This window comes from Thermobia domestica, chromosome 5, assembly GCF_964235325.1.
Source record: "Thermobia domestica chromosome 5, izTheDome1.hap1.1, whole genome shotgun sequence".
Lineage (NCBI taxonomy): Eukaryota > Metazoa > Arthropoda > Insecta > Zygentoma > Lepismatidae > Thermobia > Thermobia domestica.
Genome location: NC_137458.1, coordinates 140,224,422 through 140,250,681, shown reverse-complemented (window position 1 = coordinate 140,250,681; position 26,260 = coordinate 140,224,422). Strand labels below are relative to the sequence as shown.

At 33.4% G+C, this 26,260-nt stretch overlaps 1 protein-coding gene across 1 annotated transcript in view; it reads left to right on the top strand.

Moving 5' to 3' along the window:
• Positions 1–864: 864 nt before the first annotated feature.
• The window catches only part of LOC145685258 (phenoloxidase 3-like), a 116,382-nt gene continuing 90,986 nt past the window's right edge, over positions 865–26,260 (top strand). Inside the window, exons 1-2 of the mRNA XM_081757624.1 lie at positions 865–948; positions 6,157–6,300. Of these exons, the coding sequence (XP_081613750.1) occupies positions 865–948; positions 6,157–6,300 (228 nt within the window). The remainder of the gene's footprint in view (positions 949–6,156; positions 6,301–26,260) is intronic.

Below are 26,260 nucleotides of genomic sequence, written 5' to 3'. Positions count from 1 at the left end.
GTCATTGTCTCCCTTAGCCTAACGGGCATAATCATGAGACGTTAAACTGAAAGATTTCATTTCATTTTTTAAAAACTTACTCTCATTCTTTCTCTCCTGGCTCTGATCGTAAAAGCTTGCTCCTTTTGTATATAGACGAGTAGGAAATGATTACCCTGTAGGTTTAACAGCAATATGAGATTATTTTCACGAGATTATTAAATATCTTAAAAGGATTTTGCTTAATATATTTATATAATTTGAGTGTCATGGATATACAAACGCTAATATAGACCTAACTGCTGTAACGACTCCTAAAATTCTTACCAGATACACTTTCCCCGAGAGATTTCTTTCTACCTTTCTTTTTTATTTTAATTGCTCGAAGTGCCAAAAGTGAAATTATATTTTCGGTTAAAAAATAATGTTAATGTATGTTCCTGACTTTACTTGTACTAACAAATAAAAAGAAAAAAAGTGTAAGGTTTCTTTGGTGAAAATTTGAAGAAATTCGGTTGGGTACTAAGGAAGTTACGACATAAAGAATGTAGCAGAAAATATACGTTTATAAGGTTAACTCCTCGTTGTACCGCCCACGAGGTGATGTTTTAAATTTTAGTCTCAGTTCTTTTGTTTACTAATACACGCACATCATCACAGTACTAAACCACTTTCTCTGTCATTGTGTATTGAACTGTCAATCAACCATTCAACCGAGATATGAATGGTACGCGGTTGTTTGGCCAGTTCGTAAAGAAACTAATACTCCCCCTCGTCTCCGTACGGCAACAAATACTCCCCTCTCCTCTGCTTCTCCGACGAAAAGATTACAACAAGAAGCGTGTGGTTTGTCTATTGTCTCTTTATGTAGAAATGTTATCCATAATGTTGGTAGCCATGACAAACTTCAATGTTCCAACTACAATATTTAAGAAATGTTTAAGCGGAGACAACCTTCATATGGTAGTGGTACGATTTGCTTTGGTTAAGTTCTTAAGTATGAAATTTAATGAGTTGTAATACTATGAAATAACTAGAAAAAGTTCACACTAGACCTCATGACCAAAAAAATTAATTGCGTATTAATTCTTTATTTTTCGTTTATTTACTATGTTACTTTGTAATAACATTTATATGAACGGTTAGCGTAAATTGATAAAATTTTACTTAAATTCGATCAAAAACCAATCAATTATTAAATATTTTTCGAAAATTATCTGGAAATGAGGACCGTAATAAACCTTCCAAAACGATAGATATGGTATAGATATAACATTTTTAAATAATAAATTAACGAAATTCTCTATGATAATACATCTTGTAATATATTATTATTCTGAACCGGAATTGACCCAAAACAAAAACTTTTTTTGTTCTTCGATTTTTTGACTTCACAGAAAGAAGCTTTGGTGGGTTTTACTGATTCAAAGAGACTTTATTGCTCAAAAAACGCAAAATTCTTTATTTGTGAATCGATAATATAGTAGATAAACCTTTTTATAACTATTTTAATGTAAAATAGTGGAATCAAATCTCACTCCCTTTGAAATAAGAGCCATTTTACAGAAAATACGTAAACTCTGTAAATATTTCATGAAGCAAAATGTTTTAACAAAGAGCGTATATGAAAAGTATTATATTGTTTTATTAATTTTTACTTTTAATCATAAGTATAATCTTATGATAGACTCAAAATTACAGCTAAATGTCGAATATCTGAAAAGAAAAGCAATATCTATTATTGGGACCGAAATAGACCTCGAGCAGCTATAGATAGATAGATACATAGATAGATAGATAAGAGAGAGAGAGAGAAGGCTACATCAGCAGTGGATTTTGGTTCGGGAGAGCTTTCAGGAACGGATAAGAAACATTTCTGCTGTACGTGCAGTGCGAAAAAATGATCACAAATTTATTTCGGGAGAGACTTGAGCCTGATAGGTACCCCCTAAATACAGGACTGTACATCAGTCAACCGTTCCCATATTATCTAATACTGCGACGAAAGAAATTTTGAGTGAAGAAAATTTCAATTTTTATCAATATTCGAGACGAGACCGAGACTGACCTAAGTCTCGTCTCGGTCTCGTCTCGATTTATAGAGGTCTGTGTCGGTCTCGGTCTCGTCTCGGTTATATAAAATCTGTCTCGGTCTCGTCTCGATATATAAATGCCCGTCTCAGTCTCGGTCTCGGTACCATCCCTATTTTCTTTCCATCATCTCTTTTCATGTCTCATTAATTATCCGCCTCTTTTAGCCGACGAGGCAACATTGAAATGTTATTTGTTTCAAACAAATCTACAAGGAAAGTTATCAGGACTTTTCGAGATATTTACCTTCTTACACGACTTTTCTCTCTGTTGTTACATAACCAGTATTGTTGCTTTTATGTGACATTAGCTCCCATAAGTTGTAAGCAAATATTTTGTTTGCTACGTGGGAGGGGCAAAAGAGTTACATGGCAACTCCGTGGTAGTGTGGAACCTTATGGCAAGTGGTCTCACTTTAGATCTGCGACCAAATGAGTTTGTGATGAAGTACATTGTATCTATTTTTTTTGCAAGGATTCTCACATTTTCTAGCAAATTCTCATTGGATCAATTAATCAAAAATTGATCCAATGAGATCTGGTTTGTTTCTCAACTACTGTGGTTTGATTCTCATCTAAGTAAGTCTGTGGTGGACCTCACCATGTCTGTTCGTTTCCTCCTACATTATCATTCCATCTATTATTCTATCATCATCCACTTGCTTTATTCATCCATCTCCGTTAATATAAAGAGTACATTAATGGGACCTTAAACTGAACAAATTTTGTTTCTTTTCATTTTACTGTTATTCTTTTCTGCACCAAATAAGTCAATGACTAACAATATTTACACTATTGTTTAAAGAGTTCAGATTTCTCATGTATCTGGTAAAAGACATCCATGGAGAAAATAATATTATCCACAAGCTTTTGTGCTTCAAGACACATTGCTTTCATCAACTTCAACTAATATTACAATAAAATGAACAGTAGTCAAAGAAGGTTTTTCCGTAGTTACAGGGCACGATTGTATACAATAACAATTGCGTGGATAAAGTTGGGTTCAGTGACGATGATACCTATCATGTGGCTAAAAAGTAAATTTTCATAATGTCCGTTGCCCAATTGGATAACTAAAAGCAATCACACTTAAACAGAACACTATACCTATTAATTGCTGGTCAATTCTTTAAAAGAATATCTAAAACTTTTGTGACATATTAGAGAAAGTGATATGCATTTTTGATCAAATCACTCATTATGTTTAGTTTCAACCATGAGGGTGTGTAAATCATAATCTACTATTTACAGGAAGATAAAAGCCACTACTCTTCAATTCTGTCTCGGTAAATGAACCCTAGACGATCCAACAGCATATGTACAGAAGACACACAGGCTAATAACTTAGCTTAGAAGACCCATTGACAATGGACATTTGCAATGATTTTTATTGTCCTATAAAATACTTTACAACTACTTAAAGCCGAAAATTTCATTCCATTCCATTTTGTCAAAACGCGTAATGTTTTTCAGTGTAAGCAAAATACGATGTTTGATCACTCATTTCCCTGGACATTTTTGGTTCATTTTCAAACTCCTTGCGCCACCACTGTTCATTACTCATTGCTATTACTATTGTCCCTATACATCAACTTCATTTCCCTGTGAATACTGTGATTGTCCTTTCACCACAGTAAAGAATAAAAAGTTCGCTACTCATATGTAAGCTATGGACATCCTGATCACTCAGCCCATCTTTCTCAACTGGTAGCAATATCGTTAAGTAGAAGAAATCGAAACATCCCCAGCTGTTGTTCCAAGAAAAGGCTACCGCATCACTTGTATATTTTGACTGTATAATAAAAAGTATTAGAGGCTGAAAAAAAGAGGGAATGACTTTTCGATTTTCTCTAACAACATGTAGCTCCTCAGAAAACGAAAGGGCCAGATAGAGTTGAAGGATAACGGGACAAACAAGTTAGACAACTGTTTAGGAAGTAATTATTTTAATTTATTTCTAACGTTTCGAAATGTTCAAGGCTAGACATATTTATTATAAAAGTTGTTTATTAACTATACGGAGCAACCTTAAGTTTGTATCCTGTATAGTAAAGCGGAAATAACTCTCAACTTGGCATTGCCATTGACGTTTGGCTTCAATCACAAGTTTGAACTTATAATGTTTTTGTTTATATAATAGAGATTATAATCGTAATTATTTTAATAAAGTTCTCAATTGACTTTCGTTCTTAGCCAAATAGGTCCAATTACTACTTTCTATTCTTATGTTTGTGAGATTCATCTTAATATTGCCCTCCCATCCAGGCTTATGTCTAGGTTGAATCCGACTATGTCTCCAGTTAAAATTTTTTAAGCATTGATACTTTCTTCAATTTTTGGGCACACGACTTACCCACCTAAGCCTCCTAGACGTAACGCCCCTGAACAATGTTACATAAACATAATAAATTTTTGTAGTTACTCATTATGAAATTTCCACCATTCGCTATTCCTCATTCCTATGCCTTTTGAATCGAGATTTTATTTTATTGATAGCACTTTGTTTGAAGTAACCGCAGTAGTAATATATGAAAATGAATCTTCAATACTGCTATTTTGTTTCTAAATGCTTAGTATTAAAAGATATAAAATATATTTTCCCTTTATTAAAAGATTGAATAAAAATACTAAAGATTCGAGAAGAGACAGAAAAACCTTCTTTGTTCCCACAGTATTTATCATATTTTCGCAAAAACCTAAATAATGTTAAGTCAAAACGTTGTATCGTATTTTTTTTAGTTTAAGTTTTAAAGGCAATATGTAAAGCAGATAATAACCTTTTTGTTTCAATCTGGTACAATCATTTAAAAAAAAAGAAAGAAAAAAAGAAAAAAGATCATCAATAGTATATTTGCTGACATTAGTCTTATCAATTTATCAACTGCAATCAAAAATACATTCTTATTTATACTGCAATAATTAAATTGGCGTTTTCCTTATTTCAATGCAAAATAATGAAATTCCCCACTATGGCCTTCAAAAAGAGATGTATAGAAGAGGATTTTAACGGAACAAAAATGTCTAAGTATTTATAATGAATAAAGTTTCGTTACTATTAGTAATATAATTAGAATATGTGAATTTATTTGGACGTATTAGTTCATCATAAATTAACTTACGCTAATTGTACTGATAACTATGTTATTTAAAAATGCATCTTCAAAACTTTTCAATGGTGCTAATTTTTCATTATATTTCCCTCGTTAGTCATACTTAATAATAATTTGAGGTTAAAACAAAACGAGTAATTAAACAGGTAGTATTAGATCAAAAACAAATTCATTGTAATGGAGGGCCGTGCTGTGAGGGAGTGAGCGGGGCAACGGCTCCGAACGCCGAAGTAAGGGGGGCGAAAAATTCGGGAGCAAAAAGGAAAAAAGATAGGAAAAATTGATATGGGGGCTCCGTCGTATACTCTCGCCCCGGGCGCTGATTTTCCACGGCACGACTCTGTAGTAATGTCTTGCTTTATGTAGCAAACAGACCAACATTTTGAGTCAAAAGGGAAGTGATTGGTAATCTGGTAACATTTCAATAATTGACGTTCCAAATATATAAGTTCTAGTTTTAAGTTAGTAAATGTACTAGCTTATAACGACTTTCTATATGCATAAAAACGTACTGTGTCTTGAAAATTTGTCAATATTTCAAACAGAAGCATACTTCTTGCATATAACTGCTGGTTATGTGATACAGATAAACATGGAAAATTAAGTTGATCGATTGTAAGTCAATAAGAAATATGTGAAGGAGCACAAAGTCAACAGCAGTTGAATGATTCCAAATATTTATTTTAGTAGAAAAGAAAATAGTGTTTCATAATAAAGCTTACTTACTATACAATCTATCATAAATAAACATATTTCTTATGATTTTCTTTGTTTATAAACTATTTTTCTTTCACTATATGATATGCTTATAACAATAAACATTACAATGTTCCAGATGTTAATATCATTTAAATTACTTATACGGATAACACTTTCATACTCTTCTTCAATCATAAATTAGTATATCATATTATGTATTTATATCATATATCATATCATATTATGTTTTATTTTCTTTTTGTGTATATTGTGTATAGAGGAACGCACCAGAATGCCAACCATTACCTCCGCCACAACAGCGACAGATGGAAATTCTTTCAATTTTCTACAGAATAAGAGATCCCCTTTACAAGCCTTCAGATGGAATGGATCTTGTGTATCAGCTTCCTGCGTCATTTGTGGTAAGACTACTATTCTTAATTAATAGTAAAAGTGTGAATTGCAGAAGAGAACGAAAGTTTTATTTTTGTTTAATTTGGTTTCCACCTCATATTACTGTTTTCCAACCGTGACTCAAACCGACAACAATGATGCTTTATCTTCTAAGGAAACACAAGCCTAACTGGCTAACAATAATACAAAATTTACCATTTTTTCTTCTCCTTGTTTTTCATAAGTGAAAGAAGATAATGAAATGCAGCTTACCACAATCATAGATAATGTTATTCTAGAAGAGAAAGTATGAACATGAAGAATTTTCAGTGTTGTCATCCACAGAAATTACAGTGCTGTTAGAATAACATTTCCCAAAAAATCTAAGCTAAGGCAGCAATTAGAGAAATGAACTCAACTGCCCTTGATTACGTATTATGTTGTTTCGGTATCCTGTGAACTATTTTTTAAACAACATTACTATTTAATTTTAATAACTATATGTTAAAACTATTTTGTTTATTACAAACTAAAGACAAGTATTATTTAAAAAGTAATTTACAGGATTTCAAGGGAATTTCATACGTAATCAAATTCAGTTGAGTTTGTTCCTCTAGTCCCTGCCTTAACTTAGATTTTGGGGAGTTGTTATTCCGGCAACACTGAAAATTCTTAAGGTTCATATTTTCAGATGTAGAATAACATTACCTATGATTATGATAAGTTGCATTCCGTTAACTCCTTTAACTTATGAACAACAAGCAAAACAAAAACCGGTAAATATTGTATTATTTTTAATGTCAAGCACTGAAGTTCAAACATAGTGATTATAATTTGTAAGAACATTTTAGTTTACGCAGATACGCTGAGAATTGTTCGTTTGCTGAGTGAAGGTAAAATGAAAGCTCTGTTGCTAGTAACCAAATTTCTTTAAAACTACGGAATTCTTGTTAAAAAAAAGAAATATCTGAGTTACTCGGTTAAACAATACTTTGCTAATTTAACCAGTTTCTGCGCTGCTAATTACTGAGAAAATTTGAAAAAACGAATTCTTTAACCAACTCATTCAGTTACCTTAAATATCAATAGTGGCAATATTTATATTTGGGCGAAGTTAAATTTACATTGGAGCTGCACCATCCTGTCGTGACGTAATGTTACGTGGTAATTAGTACACTTTGCACACATAAATTTATTGATAAAAACGTGATTTATGTACGTTACGAAACATAGCTGAGAGAGCGTCAACGAGCGACGGGAGTTTGAATCCCCGCAGAGCTAATTTTATTCCACCTTGCTTCCATGTTAATACCACGTGCTATTACGTCACGGTCGGGTGGAGCAACTTCGATGTAAATCTAACCTCACCCTTGCTCCCGATAATTGTGCATCTCATTTTTTAATCGCCAAGTACTTGAGATATTACACTTTCAAATTATGTTATGTCTAAGTGTCGTAAATTTTACAGAACAGCTATACCCGTCCTTCTCCTTGTTTGTCGACATGTATTAGAGCAAAAACGGTAAGACATATTCAGAAACTTTTTTTTCTTTTCTTTCTTTTTCTTTCCTTTTTTGCAAACAATTTCTACTCCATTAACACTCAATTCATGCCAGAAGTGCTTTAAATTATACGTTTCTGGTTCCAACGTTTATTGCAATAGAAACATACGGTAATTCAGCGTCTTAAAAAAATATACCGTCACAGCCAAAAACACTCTACCGAAACCAACAGCAGTTGAAAATTATTGTACATCCGGTTTCGATACTGATTTCCTTAGCGTAAATAGCTGTGAAAGATATCGAGAAGTGTTTTATTCCTCTTGATTCAGCGTTCCAAGAATATGTTACATCTTCTGCTTTAACTCTAATGAAGTCGGAAGAGACTCGTATTAACGATTTCCGGTTTCAGCGTTTATCGCCATAGTAGTAAACGATAATAGGCAGAGAAAACCGGTTTCTTGGAAAAGGTCCAGTGTTTGAAGAGAACATATTGTCACCACCCGCAATACACTACTAAAATCAGAACTGGTTAAAATTTGCTACTAGTTCCGGTTTCAATACTGATTTCAACAGAGCAAAAACGGTACAGGATATCGAAAAGTGTTTTCTAGCAATCGACTTAACGTTCCAAGAATAGATTTCATTTCCTCCGTAAGCCCTCTATTAAAACCGGAAGTTGTAGTGTTTCCGATTTCCGGTTTGGACGTTGGTCATAGAACAGAAACGGTAATAGATAGCGATAAAAATTACATATCTGCAAATTAGAAGCTCCGTAGTGATATCTACTAGCATAGCTCAGGCGAATGGCACAGATGGTGACATCTATTATGTTGAGTGTGTACTATGAGCTCTACGCATACGCTGATAGGTTTTTGTATATATGTAACATATAAACGAACTAGTTTGGAGCGGTGGCGGCCTGCGACTGAGTAACAATCCTTGTTAAAATAGTACGTTAGCTAAGCTTTCTTTCCTTTCATAGCAGCAAAAATGTAATGTTCACCAATATTACTACACATTTCTTCCGTCACTGGGTCTCAGTATTTTGTATTTGGAACAAAACAATGTTAGGAATTCAATACACTTCTAAAATTAATCTCTCTACATAATAGTAGAAGAATCTATAATGTAATTTTCTGACGTGAAGTTGTAGCGAATACCTTTTCAAATGTGCTGCAATAATATCGGTAACAAATTTAGGGGTTTAACGTAAAACGCAAAATAAATTTAGCAAACATTTAGGATTAGTGCTATCTATCAACAGGGCCGTAGCTAGAGATTTCGGCGCCCGGAGGGGAAGTAGAATTCCGTGCTCCAACATTTCTCTCACAAAGATTTTCCTTGGCTTTTTCTTATATTATTATATTAACATATAAGAGCAGCAACTTCTGTTATGCTAGGCTGAATTTCTAACAAGTTGCTTGAACAGGCTATTACAGTAGCAAATAGGGTTTGAAGAGGTTTATTTTGGATTTTTTCTTAAACTTGACAAAACTGCCTTTGGTATACAGAATTACTTGCAGAACAGTATGGAAATTTACAACTATTTACCATGTTTGATGCTACCGATAACAAATGAAATTTCAATACATTCATTAGAATAGCCTATATTCTTTTAACACCTTTTGCATGATTTTTTTCTTTTAGCGAAAAAATATAACCAGTATTGGAAATCCTCATATGGGAACTTGAAAAATGAATTAAAACTTGAATTTTAGATTATTCACTTAATTCTGATGAGAAGTAAGTAAGTGCCATATATGACACAGTTACAACTCACAAAGACCATGCCAGATTACACCAAAATCTCTTATTCATACACGTTAATATCTCACACAGGAAACAAAACAGTCATTTGATGCCTTTGGTAATTCACAAAAAAGCTAAAGTGAAAAAAGGGTATGTGCCTTATATGGCACGGCATGCGGTAAGGGGTTAAAATGTTCAAAATGGGTGACAGTATTAATTTCCAGTAATAATTTTAAACTTTTGAAAATTTATTTTGAATGTGAACACACAAATAGAATTTTTACTTGGATTCTTTTAGGGTAAAAATATTTTGTGAAATGTAATTGAAATTCAGAAGGAGCATTCTTTGCGAATTTCTTAATATTTATTGATGGAGCTAAAGAATATATTTAATGTTTGTATTTAAAATCTAAAACATATTTTGGCTACTTCTTATCTTTGAAGTTACAGCAATTATTTAATTTCCTAATGAATGAAAGTTTTGAATCTAAGGTTATTTATTATTAATCAATATATTGAAAGTGCAGTAACACACATACTCACATACTGACACGTGTATATGTTTTGTATGAACGTACATATAGTTAAAAAATGTGATCAGTCATATATATATAAGTATAGACAGATAGATATCCTGGTGACACAAGTAGTTGATGGAGAAATGATCCCAATAAATGCCTTCAGATTGGAACCATTTCATAAGTCAATGAAATAAAAACAAAATCACTGGTAGTGGTCAATCTTTCAAAAAGACGACATTCGTTGGGTTAAGTTTTGACCCCTTAAGCCCCTATTCTACAACTCCTTTAAGTTCGAAGATGTTATTTGTCCTCTTGTTTACCTTGATTTTTAATACTCCCACCCAAACTGGGGCTTTTGTATATCTTTTCAGCCCTCTCATTTTTTCATACTTTTATTTTAACTACATTGATTAAACTTATTGTGTAGAAAAGTGGGATTAACTAACCTAACTCATCACCATATAAACGCCGGCCCATTTCTGATTTTGCAAATGCAACTGCGTACATTATAAGTCATTATTCGGCATCTTATATACCATACCGTCATTAACAAATGAAATATGTTATTTTTTTAATAATGAGTAAAAACTTGTGACTCTTTTTACGCTTTTTTAATACTTTTTCTTTCTTCCTGCTGATTCGGCGCCCGTTTGGTAACAGCGCCCTCGGCAACGGCCTCGCTCTCACCCCCATCCATAGCTGTAGCTTTGTTTATCAATAATAAGAGTAACATTATATCTTTCAATTTTATCGTCATTGGTATGGTGCAATTATTGACAATTCACTTGCTGGAACTTATGTTAGAAATTTCCTTGCAACATGGTCTTGGATTAAACTCTTCGTCTTCACAAAATACTTTTCTGTTGTGATAACGTCCATCAACTGTTTACTCTTTCGTTTTCTCCTTCTCTTTTCTGCTATAATACCGTTTATCACATTTCTCATAATACCAAAGGCGGACCAAGGCAAAATTTTCACCCAGGCAAAGTGACTTTTTGGGCCCCTAGTCCAAAACCTATATTTTACATTTTATAACAGTGATTTTAATATTCTATACCCATTTTTCAAAAAGAAAAATTAATACTCAAATACATGATCTATTTAGTATTTAAAATATACATGTGATATGAATTATATTGTGGTTATAATTATTATTATTATTATTATTATTATTATTATTATTATTATTATTATTATTATTATTATTATTATTATTATTATTATTATTATATTTAGTATTATTTATGTACCGATATGTATAAACAAAAATAATATCGAATAGTATTTATTGACTACTACTCATGGTAACATGATTACTGCTATATTGTAAATTATTTTGTTATATCAATAAAATCAGAAATCATTCTACCGTATATCCGACTATGTAGCAATCTATTCTAATAACGTGAATAGGTTCAATTAATATATTTCACAACATTGAACGTGTTTTATACACAGCAATACAAACAATCCTTTTTATGTAGCTCCTAGTAGTTGAAGCCAATATCATTCAAAAAAAAAAAAAAAAAAAAACATCTCATGAATTTGTACAAGAGCTGAACACTCTTACAAGACTAGTAAAGTTTAATAACAAATTTTATCATTATTAGAAATCCTCTAACTTTCGTATGATTGTTAAGTAAGTAAACCATATCAAAGCCAATTTAGGGAATTTTATGAGAAAGTGTCCATACCTTTTTCTTTCATAAAAACAATACCTTAAAATGTAGAATAATTTACACAAATTGCTTGAATGATTTGGCAAGAAACAATAACATCTCCTAGACACTACTTTCAATAACGACTAACAGTTCGACACGGCGAGTAGTTTCTAAGAAATCGAAAGTATGTGCTGTATACTGTTTCCTCTCCACTACCACTTTAAAAGAGTAACATATATAAAATCCAACAACATTCATTGTCTGGGAAAAGTTCACAAAGAACATTCCGATATAAACAATAGCAACTCTCACTCCACTCTTTCTTCTACATGCCATGTCTCCATTTGTCGATAAAGCCCCCCAAGTACTATGAAACTCTCTTCTTTCATGGTGGAATAGAAAAAATGATATTATAATAGAGCTACTTTTCAAGAATATAAATCACAAAATTAATTGAAAACACATTATAAAATTTACTTTATGAGGTTCGCATTGGCGCCCCGAATAGTTGCCCGAGTTGTCCGTCTCTTCGTCCGCCCCTGCATAATACAGTTTCTTCTCAGCCAATGTCCATATCAATTTATGTTTTTCTTTCCAATTACATTTAAATTGTTATTTCCTTCGTTAACGTTTACCGTTTGCCCAACCTTTTCATTCGTTTTCTAGTCAGCTAAAGTAATTCCTTCAAGTTTTTTTTACACCTACACTTCAAAAGCTTCCGCTACCTTGTAAATAAATAAATAAAAAGTTGCAAAATAGAATTTCTTTGTTATCTTGATCATATCATCATCATCAGAACTCTAATATTTTGCAATCCAGTGATAGGCTGTTTTTTTTTAAGTCAGTAAGAGAAAACTAAAATATTTATAAATGCATGAGTTTTCTCAGTTAATTTCTTCGTCTTGATGTAAAAGTATTTCGTTTCAATCGCACCCAACTTTTCTCTCCTTCGTCTTCTTCCTTTCTCTATCTTGAGGAATAGAACATCTTTTTGAACATCTTTTTTTAGTTATATATAATCATCTTACCTTCTTCCTTACCATTCCAAATACTCCACAATTTTCTACATTTCCAAACTATGATATGCATATGTATTGGAAGTGTTATTAAGAACTGGTGAGTTTATTTATCCGTCAACAAATATCCAAGCAAAATTGATAAGGGAAAACGAGAAGTGGTTTTTTGCAATCATTTCAACGTCCCTCATTCAAAAATCCTCTATTCATACAGAATGGAAGGAACATTTACAATTCTCAATTTCAAGGATGATCGAAATTAAAAAAAAAAAAAGATAAATTAACAAATAAATAAATAGCAATAGGTGACAAGCGGTGTCCTGCAATCGATTCACTATCTCAAGAAAATATATTGTCTTCACGCGCATCTTTCCACTAAAACCTAAATTGGTAGAAAATTACTACTGCTTCCGGTACGAATATTGATTTCCGTAGAGGAAGAATGGTGAGAAATAGCAAAATGAAATTGGTTCAACGTTCAAAGTACATGTTTTATCTAAGTCAAATCGTAACTGATAGAAATGAAGTATTTCCTGTTTCAACGTTAATCACCATAGAGTTAAAGTGGGAAAATATTGCGAAAAGTCTAATTGATTCATCTTGCCAAGAACAGATAGTTGCGGATCTAAAAGTTAAAACCTGGGGGAAGGCAGGCTAGCCAGAACCCAGACTATGATAGGTTTGTAATGAGTTAACAATTTTTCATAGGTCCCAATTTAACTTTCTCCCGATGGATATTATGACTATGATGGACGTTGACATTGTGCACCTCAAGTATTGCTTTACACATCACATAACATGAAAAAACTGCAACTAAAGTTATATCTAATGTTTCAAATCAAACCCAGTAAAGAATAAAAGGCAAACTTTTAAACATATATAAATAATAGCTTCAATTATTTGTGTCACTCGGAAAGCTATAGGAGATGGATCCGCCACTGAAAATAGATTTCATTTCCTCTGTAAATTCTCTATTTACATCGAAAATGTTAGAAATAAACCATTTTCGGTCTCATGATTAATACTTAATAGCAACAAGAAATTTCGTGAACAGTCGATTCTGCGCCTGAAAAGAATGTCAAATACAATTTTTTACTAAACCCGGAAATGATAGAAAGTTACTGCTACTTCCGATTTCTTCATAGAGACAAAGAGTAAAAGACACTGAAAAATGGTTTCTAGAAATCGATTGAAGACCCCAACAATATGTCTCACTTCATCGCTAAGCAGTTTCCTGAAATTGATTAAGAGTCCAAAGAATGTATCCAATCTTCGTCTTTATTCCTCCAATGAAGAAGGAAGTTGTAGAAATCTACGACCAATTCCGGTTTCGATTATATTTTTCTATCAATCGAAAACTGTATAAAATAGCAAGGAGTGACTTTTTAATATATGATTTCGGCTTCCCAACATAAACTTTCATCTTTGACCCTATTCGTGTATTACAACTGGGAGTTAGAGATCTACAACGACCATTTCAGAACTGAGTACGGACAAACTGACAGTCCACCATCATTTCACAACGTGAAAATTATTTCACTTGTATTTTGGTTTAACCTAGGCAGTTTTCTCCATTCTTCCTCACATCAAAATTTCAAATGCCTGCATTCTTTTTTTGTCCTTTTTCTTTTCTGTCTAAGTTTCTCTCTCAAGTTAGATTGCAATATTACATACGATTTTCTATGTTGAAATTTCTCGAATTGTAGTAACAGCTTGTTATCTAAATATTTTGTTTCATCGTAGACACCGATATCTTAAAGAAAGAGAAAATATCAAGAAAAAAATCATAAAGAAAGAGAAATTAAATTAATATATAGTATAGTCGTAACAAAGTGACAGTAGACGAAATAGAAACAAGACTATGTGTTCAAAATTATTATTAGAAGCTTTTTGGCAAAGTGTGTATTTTCTTGTTATCTAACACATGAGAAATATGTACTTTATAACAGAGATATTACAGTAATATTATTATATATTAATCATGTATCTACTTATGAGCCCAATGTCAAATACATAATTTTAAAGCACATACATTTGAATTGGGAAGGGGATAGGAAAAACTACTACACGACAGCATACAATATACAAGGGTATAGAACAATACTGAGGAAAAATAAAATTCCTGTATGAATATTATAGCAACTGCTTTAATGTTAATTACCTTAAATAATGCTGTTACATTGCCACATGATAATTACAAACTTGCGAAGGTTAAGGCTACGAGTGGCTTGAGTAAGACTAGCTCTGATAAGACACAATATAGGTAAAATAACAGTTAGTACTGTAGTACTCTGATTCGTTTTCTCTGCATGACGTCATAGAAAGATATCGCAAAGAGCTTGACCGGTCGCCATATCTGTTGTTACGCGTCTCGTGTTACTCGTAATAATAGATCTTCCTTAATTTTAACTTCCATTACTTTTTCGAAGAATACCGTAAGAAGAGTTTTCTTGCAGATTGGTGGCAGTGAATAGAGGAGAATATTCTGAAAAAGTGTCATTCACGTTTTAGGAAACTGAGAAAATATATATATATATATATATATATATATATATATATATATATATATATATATATATATATATATATATATGTATAAAATGTGTATGTATAATGTGTATGTGTTAGCACACACACACACACACACACACACAACACACTTGAATCACGAGACCAATCTCGATCAAATTTCCCACATAGATGAGGTTCTGGCCAGGGATAGATTTTATCATTTCGCTTTGACTATGTATCTTAGGGAAGGGGGAGATATTTAAAAGAAGATCGAAAATGACACATATATATTAGTGTTGAATTTATAGTTTTTGGGGTCTCTGAAATGAACGATGACACCTCCGATGCCGTTTAAATTCAAGTTCAGCACCGAAACTTGGAGGAGGGATAGAAATACAAAAATGATCGAAAATGACCGAAATTATTATCGAATAAATGGTTTTTGGGGTGTCTGAGGCAAACAGTGACACTTCCGTTCCATCTTAAATCCAAATTCAGTCCCTATTTGTACTTTATGTCCGAAATGAAACGTATTCTTCGTGTTCGAAGAATGGGTATTCTGCTACAGAATACACATTCTTATATATATATATATATATATATATATATATATATATATATATATATATATATATATATGAGAATAGACATTCTTGTATATATTGGTCTAGGAAAATTGGGTGTAAGAAAACTCGGTGCAGGAAAATCCGGTGTACAGAAAAATCGGTGTACGGAAAACTCGGTGTGGGGAAATTTTGGTGTAAGGTAGATTCGGTGTAATACATATTGAATATTACCAGTTACTATAACTTACGAAACTTCATATTGTGAAAACGAAAACCATAAAATGTACCGAATAAAATGTTATTACCTATTTCAAGAGAAGGAAATTGATTTTTTTTTTCTTTGAGTCCAGTTGCTCTTGCATGTCTTTTGCGGGATATTACTATAAATTACTTTTCATCACACAATGAAGCTGACACTTTTTCTCACAAAAAACAAAAACAAAATCAACTATAAGTTCAGAGAATAGTTATAGAAACAATTAAAACACATTTCATATAGTACATCATAGAACATATACAGTGTATTTTTTTAACTTACGGATTTCATTTGACTTCTCCTCCAATCAGACACTTCAGTTTGTTTGCCTTAAGTTAAGGTAAACAAGTACTGCAGCCCTATTGGCTTCTTATTGACTTCTCCAATCAGGCGTAGATACTTTAGTTGAGGTATTCATTTTTACACCTTTGAGTAACATAAATAAACTATGTCGTTTTCGAAGACTTTAGATTTAAATATCTTAATTATATATAAAACTACATGAGCTGACATAAATTATTGAGCACTTCCTGTAGGGCTACAATGATTAAATTTGGCATGATTGTAGCCTTCGGGAACTTACCGACAGGAAAATTGCCAAAAATGAATATTTTTTAAAATTTTTTAGGGTGTCTAAAGACGAGATGAAGAAATTTCCCATGGACCTTTCTTAGGACCTACAATCTCATGTTTCAGGTACTTATAATTGGAATAAAAAGTTGAAATTCGGTATGCTTCTATGTTTTCGTTAGCACTACTTAAGTAAATCAGTAAAAATAAAAAAAATCCAACTTTAGAGAGCTTTTAAATGGAACTGAAAAGCCTTTCCAATGTTATTTATATGGGGCACCTTTTATACCCCCCAAATTATCGAGCACTTCCTGTAGGGTTACAATAATTAAATTTGACATGATTATAGCTTTTCAGGACAAGCCCGCAGGAAAATTGCCAAAAGTGAATATTTTTAATTTTTAGGGGTCTAAAGAGGGGATGAAGAATTTCCACATGTTATTTAAATGGGCCTTTTCTTAGACATATAATCTCATGTTTTCGGTACTTAGAATTGGAATAAAAACTTGAAATTCGGTATGCTTGTACGTTTTCGTTAGTGTTATCTAAGTGAATCATCAGAAATAAAAATGTCCGACCATAGAATGGTTTTACAGGGAACTGAGAAATCTTTCCCATGTTCTTTATATGGGACGTTTTCTACACCCCAAAATGTTTAGGCACTTCCTTCAGGATTAGAGTGATGAAATTTGTTATGATGGTAGCCTTCCAGGACTAACCGACAAGAAAATTGCCAAAAGTGAATACTTTAAATTTTTAAGGGATCTAAAGGGGGATGAAGGAATGGGTGTTTTTTTGGGATTCAAAATCTTATCTTTTAGATATTGAAATAGGGAAAGAAACGATAGAATTGTGGGTTAAAGATGTGCGAGGCCGTAGGCCGAGGAAAGATAATGTGTGGGGGCAGAGATAATCATTTTTCCTAACCCTCCCTCACCCTCACTCCCACCCTCCATCACACTCACTCTCCATTGACGCCCTACCCTCACCCTCCCTCACACTCACCCTCCACTGATGTCCTCACACTGACCCTCCCTCACACATCACCCTCCATTGACGCCCTCAAAATCCCCTCCCTCACACTCACCCTAAATTGACGCCCTCACACTCACCTTCCCTCACACTCACCCTCCACTGACGCCCTCACACTCACCCTCAATTACTTTATCGCCCTCACCCTCCTACGCCCTCACCCTTAACTACTAAAATGAGGGTGAGGTGAGGGTAAGGGCGGCATTCATGAGGGCAAAATGAGGGAGGATGACCATCTCTTGTGTGCACCTTCTGTTGCATTTGGGTGCAAATTCGTCAACACTGTAATTTCGGTAGATTTTCTTAGTATCCTCTTTTCTAAAAGTATGTAACACAATGCAATTAAGGTGGGCTTGTAAGAAATTGGGGAGGCTTGAACACCCCAAATTAGACCTACTGTCGCCACTGCCAACAAGCGACCAGTCACGAAAGACAAAGGGAAATATTTAATTTAATAATAATAAAAAAGTTGAACTGTGTAAATTTAGGACTATAATTGTATATGAAAATCATTATAAATACAATTATGTTTTATATTTAATTGAGCTTTTCTCCTTATAGCGGAACTTATGTCCGGCACGAAATCGAACCCGGATAACCCAAGGATCTCTGCTTCAGATAATCGCTGGTTATAAATGTTCTCCTTCAAAAAAATGAAATGTAATATTCAGTTTAACGTCCCACGATTATGCTCCGAGGGTAAAAGAGACGATGATGATGAGAAATGAATCAAATGGTGGAACGAAGAAAGCGGGAGGGAACGGAAGAACCCCGAGAAAACCACTGCATACGGTGTTTGTCCACCACAAAATTCACTTGGGGCTCCTTCAAATAAAGTACAGCTACAAATAAAACATTTTCTACCCTAGGAGAAAGAATTTCCTTTACATTGTTCCGTCCATTAAATGTACATATTAACAATTGCTCTTCTGAAACCATTCCTGCAACTAGTGATGTGAAGTGGAAAACTTTCCGCTTAAAACTTCCCATTTCTGAAAATTTTTCATTCTAAACAAATATTCACTATCAAGGATTAACTCCATATTAAGCCACGATATTGATTGAATCCATGAATAGAAATATGACATTACAGCAAATTATAATCTTCCAACTTTCTAGTTCCTATAATGGGAAAATATATAAATATTATTGAGTACCTGGTAGTAAACCTAGTATTTGATAACACAAGAATTAAATGATAGAACAAGCGAGTATCGTTCTACAGTATGAAACTACGGTAAACTTCCAAACTATACAAATTCAATAGTAAAACTGGAAATAGTAGAAACCGGAAGTAGTTGATTTCTACCACTTACGGTTTAAATATTAGGTTGTGGAAGGAGATGGGACCTATTCGAACGACGAAACTATTCGAACGACGAAACTATTCGAACCACGGATAGTTTCCCGAAAACCGTTTCTCAATAGCTCTTACCGTTTTTGAGTTATGACCAATATTGTTGAAACCAGAAGTGGTTCAACATAGCTTCTGGTTTAACTCGAAGATTGGTGAAAGAGATGGAACCTATACTTGGGATGCTGAATCGATTCCCGAAAACCGCTTGTCGATAGCACTTACCGTTTTAGGTCTAGGAAAATCAATATTGAAATCAGAAGTAGTAGTGAATTTATACCACTTCCGATTTTAGTGGAAATACAGGAGTACAGGTGGTTTGTCCACTTGAGACCATAAATCGATTTCTGAAAACTCTTTATCGCTAGCTATGTTTTATATTCGTTTATGAGTTATGAATATGATTGTTGAAACCAGATATGGTCGACTTCTACCACTTCCCGTTTAAGTAAGATTGTTGAAAGAGATGGAACCTATTCTGGCAATGCAGAATTGATTCCCGAAAACCGTTTGACTATAGCTCTTACCCTTTTAAGTTTATGAAAATAAATATTGAAACCTGAAGTAGTAGTGGATCTCTTACTTTTCTCTTACTTACTAATAAAGAAGAAATAAAGCTTTTTCTTAGTTACAATTTCAGAATGAATGAATAAATGAATATTTATTAGTTTCTCTTCTGAACGAATATATGAATAAAAAAAACATTACTTCCTGAGAACTTCTAGTATTTTTAATGGGTTACTTTCGTTAAACTTTGAAATTTCGGTATCCAATAAGTTGCAGTAGATATTTTTATATATTTCGTAAATATTAATTCTATAAAGTGAAAATATATAAATATAGAAAAGTAGTAAAGCCATGAGAAACATCTTGTCTTCGCGCATGAAAAGCGTATGAAACTGATGGAATATTGATATGACGATTTTCTGTGAAATACAACTAATTCTAAGAAGAAAACTACATTACATTTTCTAACATATTTTCCAGAAATGAAAAAGTGCAAGATAATTAATTTTATGAACCCTTAACCTCACCCTCAATTGACGCCCTCACCCTCACTTCCCTCACACTCACCCTCAATTACTTTATCGCCCTCACCCTCCAACGCCCTCACCCTCAAGTACTATAATGAGGGTGAGGAGAGGGTGAGGGCGGCCTTCATGAGGGCAATATGAGGGAGAATGACCATCTCTGGTGTGGGGGCGAAGCCCTCGGATGAGCAGATTCATGAAATATGAAGAACAAGTTCACGAAATTCACTGTTGATGCAAGGGCCGATAGAAAAGAAATGCGAGGCTGTAGGGCGAGGAGATTTGGGGGTCTGGGGCTAGTTTATTTATAAAACAGACATAAAATCATTAGAACATTTTTGAAAAATCTGCAATTTTCAACTTTACCAGTCCAGTAACCTACATTTATTTTTGGAAGTAGAAAATTCTAGAAGACCCTCTCTAAAATAGTTTTAAATTAAATGTGGATTGGAGCGTTGGTCGCTTCGCAAAATCACACGAACGGACATCGAAAAAAATTCTCGCCATGTAAGGGCCATGAAATGTTAAAATCCGTCGAAATGTAGAATTCAAATTATTTCAGGAACACATTTTTTTAAAATTCCTTATAGTAGACAGTAAAACTAAGTTCTACACATAGTTTGAAATTAAAACTAATACGCTCCTTTATTCTCAAACTTAAGTTTCTAATGAATTCTACGGTCTACTATAACAAATCTTTCTTTACACCTAGCATTCCCCACACCGAATTTTCCGTACACCAAATTCTCCGTGTACCGAATTTTCTTACACCAAGTTTTCCTACACCGAATCTCCCTACACCAATTTTTCTGATCCCATATATATATATAACAGTTCAGTTTGCAAATCGTTCATTTTACATTAGGAAGGTCATGGGTTCGAAATGGAGGCATTATCCTGATTTCCTATCACAACCTAAAACTCATATGACGGAACGCCATATATATGTAAACTCTATATCTATTATCAAAATCGTAAATTAATCTTACGCATTTTATATGTCACACGTTAAAAACTTTAAGTCTAATATAGCAAAAATTACACCAAGTTCAAAGTGAACGATAAAGATAGTTTCTGCCTTTATTGCTGGGACTATTTCTTCTTTGGGTAATCCAAACCAATTAAAAATTCCAAAGATCCTTGGTTCGATCCTAGCAAGTACCAATTGAGCTTTGTTGTGGACAAACACCGTGTGCATGAGTTTTCTCAGGCTCTCCCGTTTTCTCCCACTATCTTCATTCCAGCAAGTTCATTCATTTCTCATCAGTGTCTGCTTTAATCTAGTTGGAATAACAAGAGACGTAAAATCCTAAGATTTCATTTTTATTTTTTAACTATTCCCAGCATAAAAAAATTAGCACTTCTATTTAAGAATGCAGCTTATTTTTCCCACATATTATGAACACTAACCCTTAAATTAAACTCGAAATAACAAAGATGCATTTTTCTTACAAAGTATACAGACTATGAATAAACGTTGCATTTATAAATTATTAAGTTTATTTGCCAAAGAGTGTAGGAACTCTTATATACACAAAAAATGAAAATTAGTCTAATTTCCAGTGACAATTTTATGTGTAAAAATTTCTAACTATGAATTAGAACATAATGAAGAATAATGTTATTGCTTTCTTAATTAGTTTTGAATGTTTGATACCATAACGTATTATGTTTTCCAATGTTTGAGCTGATAGCAACATGGCCTCTGTTAAGGACGGGAGCCACTGGAAGGTCGAAGTTTCAAATAAAGAGAGCAAGCTATCAGAACCCCTTATAGTTGAGCCGCTATCTTCAAATGATGAGAGTCAAAATTTTACTGCTAATTCTCATAAACTCAAACTACTTAAAAACAGTAAAAGAAACAGGAACTTGAGTTGAACGAATAAGGCGGTCGTACGTCTACTGTGCATTGTTTTCTGAATTGCTCTAGAGCAAATCTTTTAGGCTCTAGGGCTCTCTTGGGTGAATGCGATTGTTCTAGTCCGTCATCTTAATCCAATCCACCCATACTAAAGCTAAATATAAAGCTTTGAAGAAAGAGGGTAAACGCCAGATAAAGGATTCAATTATTTAAATCATCCTTGAATAATCAGCATTACTATTTGTAGAAAAGTTTAAGTTTTTGGTAAATTACAAAATGTACGATGGGTCTCGTCCATTAATTAGAAAAATGTCTAACGCTCATGGAGAACGTTAACGTCCATGTAGAGAATCACTGCTCTAGAGGACTGTATAAGCTAACAAGTAAAGGGTCCAAATAGACGAATTGAGTTGAGGGATGAGACAACGTGCACCTGATAGAGGATGTGAAAATATGTGTATGTACAAAATTATAGCGGCTGAGTACCATAAGAAAGGGGTCAAAGTTGGTGGGAGAGAACTATGCTGTTATAGAAATACATCAAATAAACTGTTGAATCGTGAAAATACTGAAAGATAGACGATGCAAATGGTGATAGTTGCACATATTGGCAAATGAAGAATGGGCAGAGTAAATCACAAACCGCGCTGCCACTTTGAAGTTTGTGATTTTTTTGAAATGGAAAAGTACTAATGTGATATATCAATTTGGGTCAACATGTTCTCACAAAGTCAATTATGAAGTTTAGTGATCGTTATCTACGAAAATGTAGGAGACTGGTACTCGTATGTTGAAAGTTTTTGTTATCACGAAAACACATTCGACTGCAGTATTCCACTTTTCATACAGATAGCACATGCTACGCTCGTGCCAAGTTGATGAAGGTGGACAAAGATAGTTGAGTGAGAAATATAGCAAGTGGTGAAAAAAATAGTGGTCTACGTACAGTACGTAATAATTGCATCCCAATCTATGAGATTTTATTGTGGTATGGACTATATTAGTAAGTATGTAATTTAACCAAAGGTAGCTGTATAAACTCCACATTATTTTCGACCAACAGCGCCAAAAATAAAGCATAAATCTTTCTTCCAGACCGTAACAGTTCTCTTCGGCACTATATGAAGCAAATTGGAAGTAATATCATAAATAGTAATGTAATAATATAAACTTGGATATCAAATTTCACGGTTAGTTTTCTTGGCTTGTATATATGTTTAACTTACATTTGTTTTCATGATAATCCAAACTTTCAACATAATAAGTATCAATCTCCTAGATTTCCGTAAATAACTAAAGTTGATCCTAAATCTCTCAAATAAGTACAGATAGCGATCACTAAAGTTCACAATTGACTTTTTGAGAACATTCTGATCCTAATTAATATATCATATGAATACCTGTCCATTTCAAAAATACCTCATATTTCAAAATGGCGGATTCAAGATAACAGCGGAGTTTCGGGATCTACTCAGCCCAACCTAATTTTGTCAATATGTTAAACTACCACCATTTGCATTGTCTATCTTTTGCTATTTTTACGATTCAATAGTTTATTTGATGTATTTCTGTAACATAGCATAGTTCTTCTCCCACCAACTTTAAGCCTTCCCCATCCGTTTTTTTTATGACGCTCAGCTACTATAATTTTGCACATACCTATATTTTTACATCCTCTATCAGGTGCACTATGTTTCATCCCGCAACTCGATTCATCCATTTGGACGCTCTCGTACTTCGAGTAAGCTCCGTACAGTGATAATAATAGGTAGGATACTCACTTTAATTTGGCATACTCAGTGCGAGAGTTCTATGCAGCATTCCAAATCTAAATCCTTACTCTACGAAAAGTTGCCAGCTTTCGTTCCATTCTTGGTGTGCTTTCTTCTTGAGATTGCTTTAATTTCTTCTTCTTAGGTGTCGAAAATAAGTAAATAAATAAATATTTATATTTACACACAATCTTTAATAGTTATTAAAAGAAATATAAAAATCGTTACATTACTAAGTAGTAATAATTTTCATAACGTCTTTATTTTATGATTAAATCCTATGGAAGTTATCAAATTTTATGATTAAATCCTATGTAAGTTATCAAATTTTATGATAAACACCAAATGGATATGTAACGTAACCTACTCATACGGCACGGAACCACTCTTAGCATGTAAAATTACTTTGTAACGTCTGAAATGGAGGTAAACAATTTAAGAATGATTTACTTCGGAATGATGAAACAGTGCTACTTAGTTGTGTTAGTGAAAATGAAGGAGTACAGTATATCTGCTTGTTAGTTTAAACAGCACCATAAATTACAGATTTATAGTATGGTGATTCCGTGTTTTCAAAATTGCTAGGGGAGTGTTGCAGTAGACTTCGTTTTCATGAAATATACCCCAACTGCTTTATCAGTGTAAATTGACATTAGATGAACGTAACCATCTAAAACGTACGCATACTAACTAACAGTAATGAATTGTGTTAGCATAATCACAATACGCACGAAGTACTAGGAAACTATTCCTTCCATCACTGAGAGGATGCAGGTAATTTTTGTAACATTTTTGTTCTGAAATACTTTCTTTTGTTCAGGAGAGTGTCAAAACTCCCAGAATACTATTTTGTTTACGCCTTTACGTCCTGAACGTTGACAAATCTTATTAGACCTATATTGCTTGTTATGAACTATCGAGCTAGGGTAGGATAGAAGTTAGCGTTCTTCTCTCTCATTCGACATGGATATCCGTGATCAACCATCTTGACTGGATTTTTCCACGGTTTCCTTCTCAGACTCTGAAGGTGAATGGTGATTTAATCTTAATAATAAACGGCTAACATCTCAGCGTGTGCACCACGCTAACAATTATAATATTAATAATTAAAATGCGCTAATAGGTGTTGCTATCAATTGCTTGGCTGATACTAATTCACCATTATTCACGTGCCTAAAATCATCCGTCTACCTTAACCTAACAGGCATAAAAGTGGGAGTTAAACTGAAAGATTTTTTTCATTAGTAGGTCTATTATTAAATCTAAATAAAAGAACGTTCCATTTCGTTTGAGAACCATGGAAAGTTTAGTCAATATTGTACAAACATTATAGGAAATACAATCCCCGAAAACAATGTGCGTAGCATAATACACATACCTGATCTCATTCTGTTCAATAGTGTCATTATCTTGAAATGAGAAGCTAATCAATTAATTTGAGAATAATGTTGATGTTTAGCAACCCTCCCTCCCCAGAAAACATAAAGAAACTCGATTCGTTTCTCTATAATATCTAACTTTAGAAAAATTGTTCAAGGTACTCTTACGCTAGCACCATCTGTTGGCCTAAGCCAGGCAACGTACGTAATCAAACAGCGTCTGTTAACTGTTGCTAAAACTAGCTTGATTCTGAGATATTTCTCTTTTACAATAATAATTAGGAAGTCTTTATTATTGTGTAAAGTATTAACACTGAAAAAAATCTTCTGAGCTCTGTAGTCTCAACGATTACATTACGAATTATCGTCTACTTATCTAAAATAGATCTAGTTTACTTTTAACATCCAAGACATATTAATACAAATGTGGACCTGGGAGGACAGTGGCCTAAGTAACAAAATTCTCCAAAGCTGAAACGTAAGTTTAACTCTTCGAGCTGGGAGTTAAATACCCATCAGCCGCTGGAAGAGGCGGTAATTTTAAATCACCAAAACAAATTTTCCCAAAATGTAAGAAATTGAACGTATTTTAAAAATAATTTACTTAATTACAATGAAACTTTCAGGGCTTGTTCACAAAATTCTACACCACAAGTGTATGAAGAATGACATTTGTACAGTACTATAATAACAAAACTAATAATTAAAAAATACGTGTTTCGCTTTCAAAGTACTCCTTCTGCCTTGTGTTTTTGTTAGTTTACAAGTCCGCCATTATGTGGCACATTTTAAAAATCCTACAGATGGCGCACGTTGAAATCTACACTTGAATGACATATGTTTATGTTCATGTAGGAAAATTCAGATGGTAGAATATACAACACTTCGTCATACTACACGAGACATATACGTGTACGTCGAGCAGCTTCTAGAGACACTATGAAGGTGCGTACACGTGTATGTCGAACCTACTTGAAAAGCTAAAGTATTGCATTTACTATAATTCTACGTATTAGTTTAAAAAGCTGTTATTTAGCAGATAATACTCTCTAAATGCATGATGCACAATAGTTTTGTAGCAGAAGCTATTTGTATGGGTACAATAAATTATCAAATATTTCCTACTTAGCGGTCATTCAACATTTAATATAATGAAACAAGTTATGAAATTGCACATACTATCAGGGACGCTGATCCTGGGGAGCAGC